The sequence below is a fragment of the Nematolebias whitei genome, chromosome 4, assembly GCF_014905685.2.
Source record: "Nematolebias whitei isolate Nwh7 chromosome 4, NemWhi1, whole genome shotgun sequence".
NCBI lineage: Eukaryota > Metazoa > Chordata > Actinopteri > Cyprinodontiformes > Rivulidae > Nematolebias > Nematolebias whitei.
Genome location: NC_056501.1, coordinates 3,029,067 through 3,045,356, shown reverse-complemented (window position 1 = coordinate 3,045,356; position 16,290 = coordinate 3,029,067). Strand labels below are relative to the sequence as shown.

Here is a 16,290-nt window from a genome sequence, read left to right as displayed (position 1 = left end):
TATATATATATATATATATATATATATATATATATATACATAAGAGAGAGAGAGAGATACTCACTTAATTCTTGTCAATATGATATTTTAATGCGATGATTGTGTCACTGATTTAATTCTTTTTACTTTAACACATTTTAACACATTTTTTTAAACCTTCATTTGAGCTGTTTTTTTTTTTTTTTATTTACTCTTTTTCCCTGATCCAGCAGGAAAGCAGATGAAACTAGTATAAATACTATTATTGTCCCAGTGTGAAACCCTCGTGTGTCCTTTGTTCTACGACCTACAACAAACAGTGTTTGGACTCATGTTGTGTCTGAAAGCAGGCTCAGAGTCTCGGACTGAACGTTTTCTGACGGCCAACACAAATAGATGGCTGCACTTAAAAGACCGACACTCAATCTTGCATTTTCCAGATGCCGAACACAACTGCGGGCACTAATTAGAGACTCTGTTGAATGGTGGAAGGTGTGTGTGTGTGTGTGGTGTTGTAATGTGAGGAGCGGGGCTGGGTGAAGACGAGCTTCAGTGGCTGTGCTAGATGGGCCCAGAGCCTCGGGGGCGTTAAGGGTCTTCAGTTTAGTTTTGGTGTGTCTCCCTTTCACACCTCTGTGTGTTTGCTTCATTAACGGCCTGCAGCTTTGGAAACTCTTATCACAATTTGTAATCACTCCACATCTCCATCACTCACTCAAGGGCTTACATTAGTTCTACATAACTCTACAACAGTTTATTTTTGTACATTTCCTGAATGCTGTTTTGGATTTCCAGCAACTGTAGTCTTAGATTTAACTCATAAATATGAAACTAAAGCTTCTTCTTTTAATCTTACAAGTATTAGAAATGCAACAAAATACCTTATATATGTGGGGTTTTTTCCATTAGTGTGCTATTTTAGGATGTGTAATTACATGCATACACAATTAAGCTTTTTAGAGGCAATACGTTCTAAATGTTTTGTTTTACATGATATATAAATTAAATAATTTGAAGGTTATTTTACATGTTATTCATTTGTTTTCCCTGGTAGACACATATGGCACAATGATGATATATCATTTGTGTGTGTTGGGTACATAATGACGTGCACAGTTTGTCTATATGGCTCAGGTGTCTCAGCGGTCGGTGCCACAGTGGGGCTGAGGCTGTGAGTTTGAGCCCAGGTTGATTCAGGAAGGGCAGGAACATGAATAATTTTCACATTTTTAGACAAAGTTGCTTGCGGTGGCGACCCCTGCAGAAGGGCGCAGCCGACAGAACAACACAATTCTTCATTCAATTCAGTTCAGTTTATTATATAGAGCCAAGTCACAACAGAAGTCATCTCAGGGCACTGCATCGTCAAGAAAGTTCATGTGCAGACTCACAACATCTGGCTCTTTCAGGTTGGACCATGTGAGCTGCAGATGTTTTGCCTCTGCAGCAGGTGTGAACACACGTCTCCCCTCTTCTTGTTCTCGTGTTGAACCCGTGACTGAACTTTTTCTGCAGCAGCTCTGCTGGAAATGATCCGCTCTGCTCAACAGTTTCAGATCATGAACTCCTCTTCCACCCACGACTTCTGACGCCTCGAGACTTACTGCTCTGCTCCCGCGCAACAAAGGAGCAAAAAATCATAATCTGAATTGTACGTTGAAGAGATTTAATTTTTGTTAGCGCAGCAAAAACTTGGGGATTTAGTTCTTTCAGTTTTCTATTTCCTCTTATTTTTAATTTGCATTTAACCCCCAGACCCTCGTACTGCTTTTTTTACGGGCATGACTGCTCGTCCCAGAACGACGGAGCTCGAGATTTAGGAGGTTTGAAGACGAAACAGGAGCCTCCGTTAAAGCCCCAAACGATTAACCAAAGGTTTGGGAAATCTTTAATGAATATAAGAATGTAACAAACTGCTACCACGTCAATAAACCATCTTTTTATTATTTCATTTAACCCATATTTGCTAGCATGTCCAAAATATTGACGTTGTAGAAAATAACCAAATATCTTGTTTTATGATTGCATGTAATGCTTAAAGATTTTCTGCTTTGCTTTATGTAGACCAAAATGTTTTATTGTTTGATAGCACTTTATTTTTCAGCTATGCCTTTTGGGGCACAATATGATCAATAATGATTTAAATAATTACTAATTTATAAGATCCTTGCACAATATCAAACTGATTTATAGATAGAAATATGAACTTTCCCTCTGACAGAGCTTGGTGCCAAACTTCAAGTCATTCCTCGACCATCTTCACCCACTTTGTTCTTTCTGGGTTACGGGGGTCACTGGTGTCCATGTCCAGCAGTCACTGTGCGAGAGGCGGGGGACACCTGGACAGGCCTCCAGTCCATTACAGGGACACCTGGACAGGCCTCCAGTCCATTACAGGGACACATAGAGACAAACGAGACAACCTTTTCTCTCTCTCTCTCTCTCTCCCTCTCTCACCTAGAGACAATTTAGAGTTACCAGTCAGTCTAACATGCATGTTTTTGGTCTGTGGGAGGAAACTGGAGTACCTGGAGAAAACCCACACAGCACGGAGAGAACATGCAAACTCCACCCAGAACGATGCTGGGCCGGGATTTGAGCCAGCGACTTTCCCACTGAGAGGCAACAGCTCCACCATCTGCGCCACCGTGCTGCCTAATTTTACCAAAAAAGTCTGAAAAGAGTTCCAATTAGATTTTCTGATGTGACATACAAAAGCAAGTAGGTTCAGCAGGTCATAAAGTAACTGTTTATACAAATGAACATTATCTGTAAAGATTGTTATTACCAGGTTGCAGCTTCAGGGGCGAAGCTATAGTTTTTTTTCCAAGGGGTGGCACAAGGGTGGCTACAGCTTAATCAGGGGGGCACACAACCACTTCTCCATTAAGAACAACTCTAATTGCATTGCTTCTTTTTGGCTCTCCTCAAGTGCAGGTGTGTCTCCATTTGGAGTGTTTCCCTCACTCTGTGGGATCATCGGTGCAAAGTGGGCGGTAGTTGAATATCATCTGTTAAATTGTGTCCTGGGACTGTTCGTACGTTTAAGTGTAGCCATAGGTGGCCATTTTTTCTGACACCTCCTGGTACACTCATTCATTCCTCGTGGTTCCATCAAGCTCTCGCTTTATGAGCTTGTCAGCCAAAACGGATAAAAAGGTTTATGCGTCATTGTTAGTCCATGGGATTACATGGGACTTGCAACTCACCATCTGCATTTCAGGAAAGTACGCTCTGCAACAAACGGATTGAAAATACTGCTTCAGGAGGAGTTAGGGTTAGGTGAGACATGGCTCATCCAGTGTCGACAATCAACGGCTGCCATTTGCTGACATCATAATTACTTCCGTTGCTCGACTCGCTTGGAACCACGGCTGAGGTGGGTCCAAAACCCTTGAAGAGTTTTGAGAATAAAGAAACTTGAGAATAAAGGATCTATGAGGAAAATGTACTGCCAATTTTGGTAAATGGTCAATGGACTGTACTTATATTGTGCCTTTCTATCTTATCAAGAGACCCAAAGCACTTTCCACTACAATCTGAGCCTCATGTACCCATTCATACAGCACTCTACTAGATCTATACAAATAATCAGAGCTTTATCACATTCATACACTGATGGGACACACATCAGAGGCAATGAGGGGTTCAGTGCCTTGCCCAGGGACACTTCTGCATGTGACTGCTGGTGGAATCAAACTCCCAATGCTTGCATTGGAAGACTAACCATTAACCACTTACCATTCTAACCACTCAGCCACAGCCACCCACAACTTTTGTTGATAAAAATTGTACAACATGAGTCTTCGAGGCTCATTGGGATTAACCTGTTTAAATAAAGGTTGAATTAATGAACATGGTATAGAATATGTGTATCTAAAAATAATTTACAGACCAATAATTATGTAGCTTCATTTACTCTAATCATATATGTTTTAATGTCATATTCAGCAATTTGTCAATGAAGAGGGAGTCACTTGGGGTGGCCAATCAGGCTTCTGGAGTGCCACCCTGGCCACCCCTCTGTCTCTGCCCCAGCACAGCTTTACTTTTATTGTCATGCTGTCTACCATACAAAATATATTTAAATACACAGGAAATCCAATTAAACACGTTACAGTGTATAATGTACTGTGTAATTCACTGGACACATTGGTAACTTTTTTAACAATTTATTTGACAACATTTGCTGACATCATGAGAGTCGAGCCTGCTGCACCCTTCCTTCAGTTAAATACTCGGGCCCATATGTCGACGGATCAAATGGCTGCAGACAGGGCACCATGCAGCCAAATATTTTTTTTAATGGTATAAGATTCCCACAGTGTGTTTCAGTCTCCCTTTCACTTGACCCACTGTAAACCCCAAAGCAATAAATTCCCCGATCGTGGTTTGTAATTTACAGCACCTGCAGTATCCGCTGCTTGGCCTTAATAAGCTGCAGATGCTGGACTGATTACATCAAGGCTGAAATAAAAACTCGTAAAAGACGAATTCTTTGGTCACCACCTGACCGAAGGGTGTTTCAGCAGCAGGTCCTCCCCTTCGTTTTGATCAAAGAGCAACGGCGCTAAAATGAAACCAATTTGGATTTGGTGTCAGCCTGACCTGGCTGTCAATCACCACACAGGAAGTGGCTGTCCTGAGCTGTTAGGTATGAGCCGTGTAGCTGCAGGGCAAAACCGCTGCACCAAGGTACAAACCTTCAGCTCATAGTGGGTGAAAGTGATACCTGGACCAACTCACCACAAATATTAACCTAAAGACCAACAAGAACACATTTGGGAAGTTTTTCCACCTCTTACTGTGACCTCATACTTTAAGAATATAGACATATATTTTACTGGTTTTGAGGTTCAGGAAAGCCAACGTTTTGTTCGCCCCATTATTCTTTGTAGTTTGCTCCTTATTTTAAGTCTGCTGTGGAAGGTGAAGCAGCGACGATGTTGTGTGTGTTTGTTTGTCTGTAGCAGAATCGCTCCGAGACGCTGGGCAGGTTTTAATGAAACTCTCAGAAAATAATCATTGGAGGTGCTTCAACTGGTTACCAGTTAGAGTCAACCCAGGTCGGCCACAGCTGAGTAACTTCCGTACCTCAGCTACTTTATACATATAAAATTCTGCATGGTAGTAGCTGAGAGTCATCCCAGACTTGTAGTTGGAGTGATTACTCATGGCACAGACATATTGTCTGTAAAATATCTTCTGCAGCACTGGACAGATTTCAGGTTCACTCACAGAATGTAATCACCGGCTGTGCGTCAAAACTCGTTAACATCTGCTGTCGACCCAAAAATATACTTTAATACACATGGTTATATCATATGTTTTTATATTTTTATATTGGTCTATTCATTGATAATTCTGTTTTTATTTTTTCAATGTTTCTACATGCTGCAATAAAAACTAAGTAAATGAAACGGTATATGTGAGAGTGTTTTGTGTCTCTTGTCATCTGTCCTGCGCTCCTCAGTGTTTCTCCCTCATGTGATCAGCTCCTCCTCCACCACCTGCTGCCCTTCCCCAGGTGTGTGTGTTCATCCCTCGTTAGTGTGTCTGTATATTCTGCGTTTCCTTGTTGTTCCTCTGTCCGTGGATTGTCCTGTACGGCGTCACGCTCCTGTCTCCCTCTGTGTCTTCTCTGCACGTCAGCCCTTTCTATTTTTATTAATAAATGTTATTTATTTAAGTCTCGAGTTCCTGAGTCCTGTCTGGGAACCTGGGTCCAACCAAACATGACAATATGTATTTTACTGTTTTTCATTAGTAAGGCTACTTTTCTTTTTTTATGTTTTATTAAAATAATGTCTTCTAAGATACTTGGATTACTCATTTTGCACTGAACAGAACTGCATGTACTTTTGTAGTATTTGTTGTACTCGAAAGTTTTGGAACGACACCGTTATTCAGTATTTTATAACAGTAGCTTGAAATTAGAATAGTATTTGCCTAATTAGAACGGTGTTGCATCTTTCATCCTTTTATAGACCTGGTTATAAACAGTGTGGACACAGAGTTTATTATCACACCATCTTTGCCTTAAGCTAATTTATAAAGATTAAATGTTTTGTTTAACAAAGCATGCGAGCACATCATTGTGTTTCGATGCACACTGTACGTGTGTGTCACTACCACTAATATCAGTGATTCACTGTGCACTTATACAACAGTGTGCACGTATCTGTGGCTCTCTTCATGCACATTCCAGTTTTGTTTTGGGAGGGGAAAGGTTAATGTGTAACAGCACGGCTGGTTCAGCCACTAACGTGTGAACAAAGCACAATGACTGCACTGTATAGGCTCGTATTTATTCAGAGTCACTTCCTCCCTTAATAGTCGGCTCTACTTTCCTCAAACAGGGGGGAAAAGTGGGTCAAGGAAAAGTCATGTTTGAGGTAATTCACTCGAGGGGACTGCGCCTGTGATCATGAGATGACACTGGTTAACCCCAGGAGTGAGGTCATATTCAACTTACACCCAGAATCCGGACTGAATGCTTGCATGTCTGGGTATTTTTTACAGTGCACTGAGGATAAATCAAGGTGTGTGGTGGTGTGTGTGTGTGTGGGTGGGGGGGGGGGGGGGGGGGCACACACTATCAGTGTGAAGGTTTAGCATGAAAGGCAAACCTGTTCAGGCACAATAAAAATACTTCCCTTTAATCAGGGTTGGTTTTGTGCAGATCTGAAGGAGGTCACTCGTAAGAACTTTGTGCTCCGCTGCAACTGAACAAAAGAACATACTGGAGCTTCGACCACGATGAGCCGAAGCAAACAGGGAAACTTATCGTTCCCAGTGCGTCTGCAAAGACGTGAGACGACTCTGTCTGAATTATGCAGTGTATCAGCTGAACGTTTGGATTTGGTCATATATTATCACTGAAGACATCTGAAAAACTTTTAATCCAAACCTAAAGCTTTATGTTGTTTTCTCATTTAATTGTAATAACATGCTTATTTTCAATTGTTGCACATTTAGAGTATTAAGCCACAGAATTATACACAATAATCTATTTCCCCCAGAAAGCAATGGCATTCTGATATTAAAGTGCATTTCTGACAGCTTCTACTGATGCCCTGCTGAGACGCACGTATCTGAACTCGTATTAAAAACGTGGATGTCCATTTTCATGTTATTCTTGGTGCACGTTGGATTTTTTAGAGCCAGCAGTAATAAGGATATAATTAAAAACATGCCGTGGTGACAAAGTGCCAAGTGCTAATCATATGAAAGCTATCGGCTTGTTTCCACTTCATCCAGCAAAGAATATAAACGCAGGCTATCAAATCCAGAATGCTGTAACTTGTTACACTGAAGAGGGAAGAAATAAACACATAAAAAAGATTGAAAACAAAATAAAAGCAAATATGTAGATTTATGTGTATACAATCATGCTTTAAATCAACCTACTGTAAAAAAACAACGTTCAAAGTTCAATAAAAAGAACAATTTGTTGTGTTTCTGTTTTCTGGCCTGAAGGGAGCATAATTTATTCTGCAGAGACAGTAGCCTGCGTTTTGGTGAGGCTGTTTGCACTTGAGGCCAAACTCTTGGTATGAAAGAGTCTTTTCATGGAGGAGTCATGCCCGGGCTTTGTTGTTCTTCGCATCTGGCTCTCCGTCACTCCGTCTGTTCCCACCTGGCTCCACACCAAGCCAAAATGAAAACATCAAAGCAGAAATCTAATGAGAACAACCAACGCTTTATGTTTTACCACAAGTCATTTTTCTTTCTGATTCAACCATTTTTCACCTTTTTAACCAACATTTGTAACATGATTATAAAATGCAGTTGATCAAAAACAGCTTGAACACTGTTAACTGACAAAAGCTACGTATTTAACACAAAATAAACTAAACTTACAAGATACATATACGATGTACCAGAAAACTAATGAAACTAAAACACACGTTTGCCTGTAATTACCCTTAAGTACCGTCCTTGTTCCTTCTCTTAACGCTGAATGTTCTTTAGCAGCTGTAACAAGCTGCAGCAGGTCCTTCTGCATTTCAACTGTGCATTAGAGCTGCAGTTCTAACCCGAGCCCGGCTTGACCCGACCCTGCAGGTCGGACCAAAATAATGTGCTTGATGTGCGGGCCGGGTCAGTTTCGGGCTTTTGATGCAGTTTTACGAATCATGCAGCACAAAGAAAACTAAATAAGAATGCACAATATGAAACTGTGTTAATCTACTTGTAGAGGAGGAGGCAGGTCCGGCCGGCCGGTTGAAAGAGGTAAAAAAAAAAAAATCCCAGTTAAACTCAAATGGATCAATCAGCTGATCACCGGCCGCACACGTCTCTGCACCTGCTGTCATCTGTGGTGAAGGAAGTATCTGGAGATACAAAGCCAAAGCCAGCAGTGCGTTCAATTAAAATTATGTTTTCCCAAATAATTTTGCTCTAAAGATATTTTTGTTCATCTGTATAACAGCCTATCTTTACAGTTGATTTTATTTTAAGCTATTTGTTCTGTATGTTAATATCAATTTGGTGAAACAAGAAATCTGATATCTTCTGTTCTTTGAAAAATGTTTTTAAAATTTCATGTCAGACTGATTTGCTTACAAAAGAAGTAAAAGCCTAATTAAAATAAATAAATAAATAAATATGTATATATATATATATTTTTTTTTTTTTTTTTTTTTTTTTTTTTAAATTTTTTATATATATATATATATATATATATATCAGCAGGTACTGAAAGTTCACGAGTAAACTACTCAAACCTGAAGCAACAGTTAATATTTGAATGTGGTTTAAAAGTGATGCCACGTTTGAGGTAGGTCAGAACGACGGGAACTGTTCTTCATGATGATGGAATATTCCCAAAAAGGAAGAAGCAGATAAAGATGATGGATGGAATATTCAGATTTTGTCCTTACTCTCTCTTCTTTTTGTTCTATTTCTCCTCCACTTCTTGGATTTGCTCACTGCTTGAACAAAGTGAAGGTGTTCCACCAGACAGCCAATTAGAGAGCAGCCGAACCGTGTCTTTATCTCAAGTTTAAATAAAAAAACCAAGTCTCACCAGACTGAGTCAGAAACCACTGTTCATTACGCAGCATGAGGTTTCTGCACTTCCTCTAACTTTCACGACCAGGACAAACATCTGGAGACAACAGGCTTTTACAGGAGCAAGAACAACCTTTGTAGGTGACTCTTCTCAGCAATCGTCATGTAAAAACAGCTCCAGGTGTAAAATGCATTCTGAACTAAAGATTTCCAAGTTTTCTAACCATTTATACCTTTTTGCCACTTCCTCATATTCTATTCACATCCTTGCTGGAGGGAGTTGAGTTGAGTTGAGATGAGAAATGAGGGAACTTGTTATCCTGATGCATGCTCAATAATCCAGGTAAAAAAAGGACCAGATTTAACTTTTTTAGAGGGGACTTGTTATTAAATATCAGGAAGCAGAAAATGCAAAGCCTTTTTGGATTGCTTCAAAATGGCAAATAAGCAAACAAAGAGTATGGTGAAATTAAATGAAAGGCCTCAAACCCCTTGTTTGAGTGCATGTCGCCCACCAGAGTTTCAAGCTAAAATTATCTTACGTTAAAAAGAGACATTCTTATAATTTATTTGGTTAAAACGTGGAACTGGCATCATGAGCAGTATTGTGAAATTTCCTGAGACGTGCTGGAGCTCAGACTGACTGTTGAAGATGACTCTCAGCTACTACAGATGAAGACTTCAGCTCAGAGTTAATAACGTTTGTCATGTTTTCTGCCTTTGTCTCTTTGCCACGCCCACTCCTGCACCCACAGCTCAATCAGCCTCATGCCCTCCACCTGCTGCCTCCTCTATTTAAGAGCTCCGGTCACTCACAGGCTCCTTGTTTATACAGGATACAGAATACAGTTGATGTTAAAAGAATCGGAGGAATAAATAGGAGGGAGGAGATAATTATAAATAGAATAAGAACCGGGCATAGTTTTTTGAATGGCACTCTTTTTAAGATGGGGAAACATCTTACTGGTTTATGTGACTGGTGTAATACCACAGAAACAATAGAACATGTTTTTATTAATTGCAGGAAATATGTGGGTCAAAGAAGATTATTGAGAATGGAAATAGGTTGTAAAAGGGAACTAAAATTTGAAAATGTGGCTTCGCAGCTGAATAGTGAAGAAGGGAAAAGAAAGATATTTCGTTTTTTAAATAATACTGGACTCAATAAGAGAATTTGAGGAAAGAAATTAACTTATAAACACCAAGAGATGGCAGTAGTGCAACATTGATGGATGCAAGCTGCCGTTAAAAACCAAAGAAGAAGAAGAAGAAGAAGAAACAGGCTCCTTGTCAACTGGGTTAAACAGCCTCTTTTTCTTTTAGGGAAACACTGCAGAGGTGAATGTGAACACTGTGAAGTTGATGAGACAACAGAACATGTAATCTGTCAGAATTATGAGGAAGAAAGATGTTCGATTCAAAATTTGAAAATTAGATTTAATTGACTTGTTTAGAACTAACTCAAAAAGTAAAACTTCAGATATTTCATTATCTTAAATTAACACAATTATAAAATAGAATTTAATCCTTGAGTGACATTCTAGCCCACACTCTTACCAGCGTGTGTCAGTAATGCACCAATTTCATTGTTTGCCAACCACCAAATAACATTAGAAAAAGAAGCTTCTTGCCAGATTATCAAACCCAATATTGGTACTAAATAGTGGGCGGGTTGGCTGGAGAGGGGTGTGGGTGGGGGGTCTGGGGGTCCTACCCCAGAAATTTTTTAATAAAGTAAATGCTATTTCCTGCATTTTGCTGTATTTTAACGGGTTGTTAAACGTCTACATTTACCTACATTTGAAAACACTCCACTCCTGTCAAGCATCCCACCCACACCCCCCAGTTTACTTAACGGTTCCAAGCTGAATTCACTGTCTGACTCCACATGTGAAACCTCCAGGTGCCTCCTCCATCAGTTTATTGCTCCTGCCCGGTTAGCTCGTCGTTAACTCACCCCCACCACTCTTTTAGGGGTGGAGATTTTTTAAGGGTAGAAGCAGAAATATTACTGGAAGAGGCAGGTCGCATGTGATATTAAGACACTCGTAAGTGGCTGTTGTGTTTTTGAAATTAGTGTTTATGTATTTTCAGTTTACACATCCAATATAAGTTTTTATTTGTTCAAGGCAGTTATATTTGTACATAACTTTATTATTAATAAGCCTGAGAGTTACCGGAACGCACCCTGTCAAAATATGAAAGTTCCCAGATCCTGTTCCAGCAGGATCCGGCTCAAATTAAGCACTGCATATTAAGCATTGCTCTCTGGCCCTTGGATTCTGGACTGCCCTTTGGATTTGTTTAAAGACATCTTTAGATCCTGTGCATGAACCTGCAGCCTCTAACTGACCCCAATTCCCGATTACCCCATTGTTCATAGCTATCGCCACGCTTCTCTGCTACTGTGTCTCCACCAGCTACGGTGACGTCATCCATCCTAACTCCGACAGGTGTAAACCACCTTACCTGCCTGAGAAGTTTAGTGGCTGTTCATTAGTAGATATGTTTACATGGACATAAGTAACCAGATAAAATGGCCATTCTGAATAAAAACGCGTCATGTGAACAACCTGGTCGAGTTATTTTTTGTTTATTCAGCGCGATCTGAAATAATCTGTGATTAAAACGAAACAGGTGGTTTACGCTGATTCATAACCCGAACGGTGTGCATGTGAACACTTGATCTGTTCATTTTTATCTGATGGTGAAAAACTGACCTGACTGCGCATGTGCCGCTTTGTCATTTCCACCTGGCTAATGCTAATAATGTTAGCGTGTCGCAGAAACAACTGGTCAGTGAGCGACACAGTATTTCTACTAGAAACTTTTGAAAGAGCTCAGAATGATGTGTATTACCTGCAGCTCAGTCAGGGAGTGCAGTAACGTCTCCACCATCATTAAAACCTGGCGTGGGTCCATTCTAGTGCTCAGGTTTGTTAACGTTCGTCCCGGAAGTAAACCAGAAGTTGAACTTCTTTTTCTGTGTTTTTTGTTAAGGAGAGTTTACCGCTCTGCACATGTCAGTACTTCTGTTCAGAACAAAGCCCGCTGCAGGTAAACGCTCGTCATGAACGGATTGTGCCCATGTAAACAATACATTTGAATTATTTAATCTGAAAACATTTCAATCCGGTCAAAAAATGTTGTGCATGTAAACATAGCTAGTGACAAGCAATCCCCTGGAAACCTACAAACCACTAACTGTCATATCTGCAGAGTTGTTCCCACATCTGGACCCGGACTCCCATCAGCAGCTGTGAACCAATAAACTATTTAACCTTTTTTGTTGTCCAGCTGAGTTTTCAAATCCTAAACCTGATTCTTGTCAAATTTGACCACATGTCGTGTAGACTAAGGTTGATTTACTGTAGCAGCTCCAACCATCTTGATTTGAGTTGACTCCAAAGGTTAACTGGTTCTAATGGATATCCAATGATTATTTTCTGGGAGTTTCATTAAAATCCTTCCAATGGTTCCTGAGATATTTTGCTGACATTGTTGACTGCAATAAACAAACTCGTGCAGACAGAAACATCATCACCCTTTTGCCAAGATTGTTGCTGAAACTTTTTAAATAAAATGCATCTTTTAAGTAAACAGAAGTGCAAGAATGGAAATGGCGTCACATTTTTATTGTGTTACTTAAGAAGGAAGAACCAGAAATTGGTTTTGTCTACTTGTTTTTGTTGCTCTTAAAAACATCTGATTTTGGACATTACACAGAATGAGCAGGTGGTAAAATATGTGGTTTATTTTATTTTTTTGTTGCAAGTGGAAACCTTAAATCATGTCAAACTAAAGACAATTTAAACTTCCAATGTTTTCCAGACATATATTTGTTTTTTTTGTTTGTTTGTTTGTTTTATTTGTGTTGCACATGAATTTCATCTATTCTGAACTGTGTAAAAGCACAGTCCTTGGTCTGTGCACGTTAAATCCTCCTGGCTCCTCGATCACTCCGATGCTTTTGATTGGTTCATGAATAAAGATTTCTCATACAAGGCTGAGAAAGAGATTTAAGTGAATTGTGAACACTGGACAAGTGCACCATGTCAACTCTTTAAAGTCACCACTTCAACAAGTTGTTGAGGTTTTACGCATTATTTGAACATAGTTACACACCAGAAAATGATTTTTGCACTGATGGCAAAACAAAAAGCAAAGTCTCAAGTATTGATGTTTAAATTAATTACATTTAGCATTGCTTGTTTAGAGAACAGGGTTTTATGACTAATCACTAAAAGTGTGATTGTTTTGTAAAATCTCCTTATTTTACATCAAAATCTTATTTGAAAAGGTATAGAGTCATGCTTTGTCATATACCATAATTTCTGGACTATCGAGCGCACCCGAATATAAGCCACACCCACTTAAATAAAATACAATGTGTACACATATAAGACATGCTTGTGTATAAGCTGCAGATGTCCACATTGTAACATGAGATATTTACACAGAAAGAAAGATTTTTTATTTTTTTACTTTTAATTAGATATGTACCAGTAACATACAGTAAATTATTGTTATTATTGTTAATATTTGTGAACACTGTCTGTAGCATGGCTGGTTAAAAGAAACAAAGCAGTAGCTTACCAGGAAAAGTTACTGATCGCTATGTTCATCTTCCTCCTGTGCACTAAAACCACTGACATCGTCTTCTTCAGTGTCAGAATTGCACACGTTCGGAACAACTTCATCACACACGTCCTCAGCCTCCCACCTTTAACTTGACAGCTGCACCTTCTGCATGTCTTCATGTTGTCCATGTTCACTGAACAGATGAACAGCGCATCAAGCACAAAATAACTGATCTGAAGAAATTGGTGTGAGTGCGTTTCTATTTAGTAATTTGAAGTTTTACTGGTCCACTGTGACCTGCGACCTGTCCAGCTAACCTGTCTTCATAAACCAACTGAAAAACGTGACCTGAACATTGAACATCTTAGCATCATGTCTACAAGTAGTAAAAATAATAACAATGTGTTGTCATCATTGTATGTTCCCATACAATGGTGATATCGTCTCTCTGCATTTAACTCATCCATCACCAGGTGGAGCAGTGGGCAGCTATTGAAAGCACTGGGAGCATTTGGGGATGAGGTGTGCTGCTCAGAGACACCACGAGATGTGCAATGATCGGGGATCGATCCTGGACGAGAGAATGAACGATTGTTAAAAAAGGAACATTTTCTCGGAACCAGATGTTACAAATGTATTGATCCTAACGTGTTATTTAAATAAACTACTAAAGGCTCTAACATTTAAGCTTGTGTTAAATAATAACACAACTATAGCTCATCAACTGGTTGCTGACATCTGCCTTCTCAGGTATTCATCCATTAATCAAAGCCATTTTCACTGTATGTAAACAGCTACAGGGGGCTATAGAAGGTGGCACAGGCTGTGAGGCAGGGTTCACTGTGGACGGCGTGTCAATCCATCAACACGCCTAACACAGAAGAGACAGACAACCATCCTCCATTAAATGCATAACCAGTTTAGAATCACTAATTAACCCACCATGCCTTTGGCCTATAAGAAATAGAAGATAAACAACTCTTTCAAATATCTCTAGTACATACTGTTTCTGATGTTTTCGATTGTGTGTGTATATACATATAGCTGAACAGACGTCCGAAAGGAAAGATAGATCAATAGGCTTTTCCTGGTTGTTTCTGTTTATTGCTTGAGGTTGTTGTCCCCGTGGAGGCTCAGGTGGGAGCATCCTGGCACTTGTTTGTCTGAAGGTTACGAGGTCTCTGGCGCCCTGCAGGAGATGAGTGACATGCTTCTCCTGTGATTAAAACCCTTCAGCCACTGGTCTCAGTGACATCTTTGATGGGTTTATGAAAGATGCTTGGTGAAACCCATGAGAGTATTGTGTCATTAATCTCCTTGGCAGCTAATGTTTTTGATTTATCGATATACTGCCATGACACATGTTCAGAGGCAAAACCACATGGAAGCCAACAGGATGAGAATAATTTTATTTTATCTGTGTTTTGCTTTAAGATTCAAGCACCATCTCTTACTTTTGTTGGACCTTCCATGTTGCAGCATCATCAGGCCTTTACTGAATTTAATCAAGATTTATACCAAACCATATTGTGGTATAAAAATACCTTGTTTACCCATCTAAGTGGAAGTTGAGTACTTTCTTAAATTAAACTATCTAATAAAGTAAAGGGATGAGATAGTTAAATTATACCTGTTGTTATTATTGGACAACATTTTATACAAATTTATGTCCCATTATAGTTGTAACAATCCTACCTTATTTTTCTAATCCAAGTTCTCATCAGCAAAATAACCCAATGAAAGATTTTCATTTTATTCTATCAAAAAACGATCCTATAAAAATACACGTTCAAATCTTTTTTGTTGTATGCTTGTTTCAGGAGTGCAAGATTCCAGTCAAGAAAAAGTCTTAACAGTGTCTGGAGAAGGAATGATCCACAGCCCAGACTTCCCACACACGTATCCGAGGAACGTTGTGTTGGTGTGGAGACTCGTGGCAGCCGGCAACATGAGGATCCAGCTGAGGTTTGATGACAGGTTTGGTCTGGAGGACCCTGAAGATGGAATCTGCAAGTGAGTCACCACACAATGCAAAACATTGCTCTTTGATTTGATATGCAAATTATTATTTTTTTTTTTTTGGGGTCCGCGTCGCAGAGCAAAGTAGGAGAATTGCAAATTCCGTCCATCTGTTCATACGTGTTGAGCATGACCTTGAAAAATAAGAGAGGTGTCGGCTTCCATTTTGGTGTGTGGCTGCATCGAGACATAAGAGAATATCCTTTTGAAAATTGGGTTGCCATGTCCATTGCCAAGATGGCTGCCACCATGAAAGTCCATTCGTGTTGTGTGCAAGATAACTTGAAAATAAGAAACTTGATTTTTGTTTTGGTGTGTGGCTTCACTTAGAAGAAAGGTCACTCTCAGTCCAATTAATTTCAGTTCAGTTTATTTCTATATCCCCAAGTCACAACAGATGTTGTCTCAGAGCAATGGACAGAAACATACACATGATGTACATTCATTCAACATTTATTTAAACAGATAAGTCACACTGAGCCTCAAAGACTCATTTACAAGTGAGACCTGTTTGGACAGACAAGAAAAGTGATAAATTGGACACATGTAGGAGTACATGAAGTCAATTAGTAACAATAACTAGCTAAGGAAGCAGCAGACTGCTCATAAAGTGGATTATCATGTCAAAATCCAAGATGGCTGATACTATATAGATAGATAGATAGATAGATAGATAGATAGATAGATAGATAGATA

At 39.5% G+C, this 16,290-nt stretch overlaps 1 protein-coding gene across 1 annotated transcript in view; it reads left to right on the top strand.

Annotated features, from left to right (window-relative positions):
• Positions 1-16,290, top strand: part of pdgfc (platelet derived growth factor c) — a 57,089-nt gene that overhangs the window by 25,388 nt on the left and 15,411 nt on the right. The window contains exon 2 of the mRNA XM_037675586.1: positions 15,396-15,588. Coding sequence (XP_037531514.1) covers positions 15,396-15,588 — 193 coding nt within the window. The remainder of the gene's footprint in view (positions 1-15,395; positions 15,589-16,290) is intronic.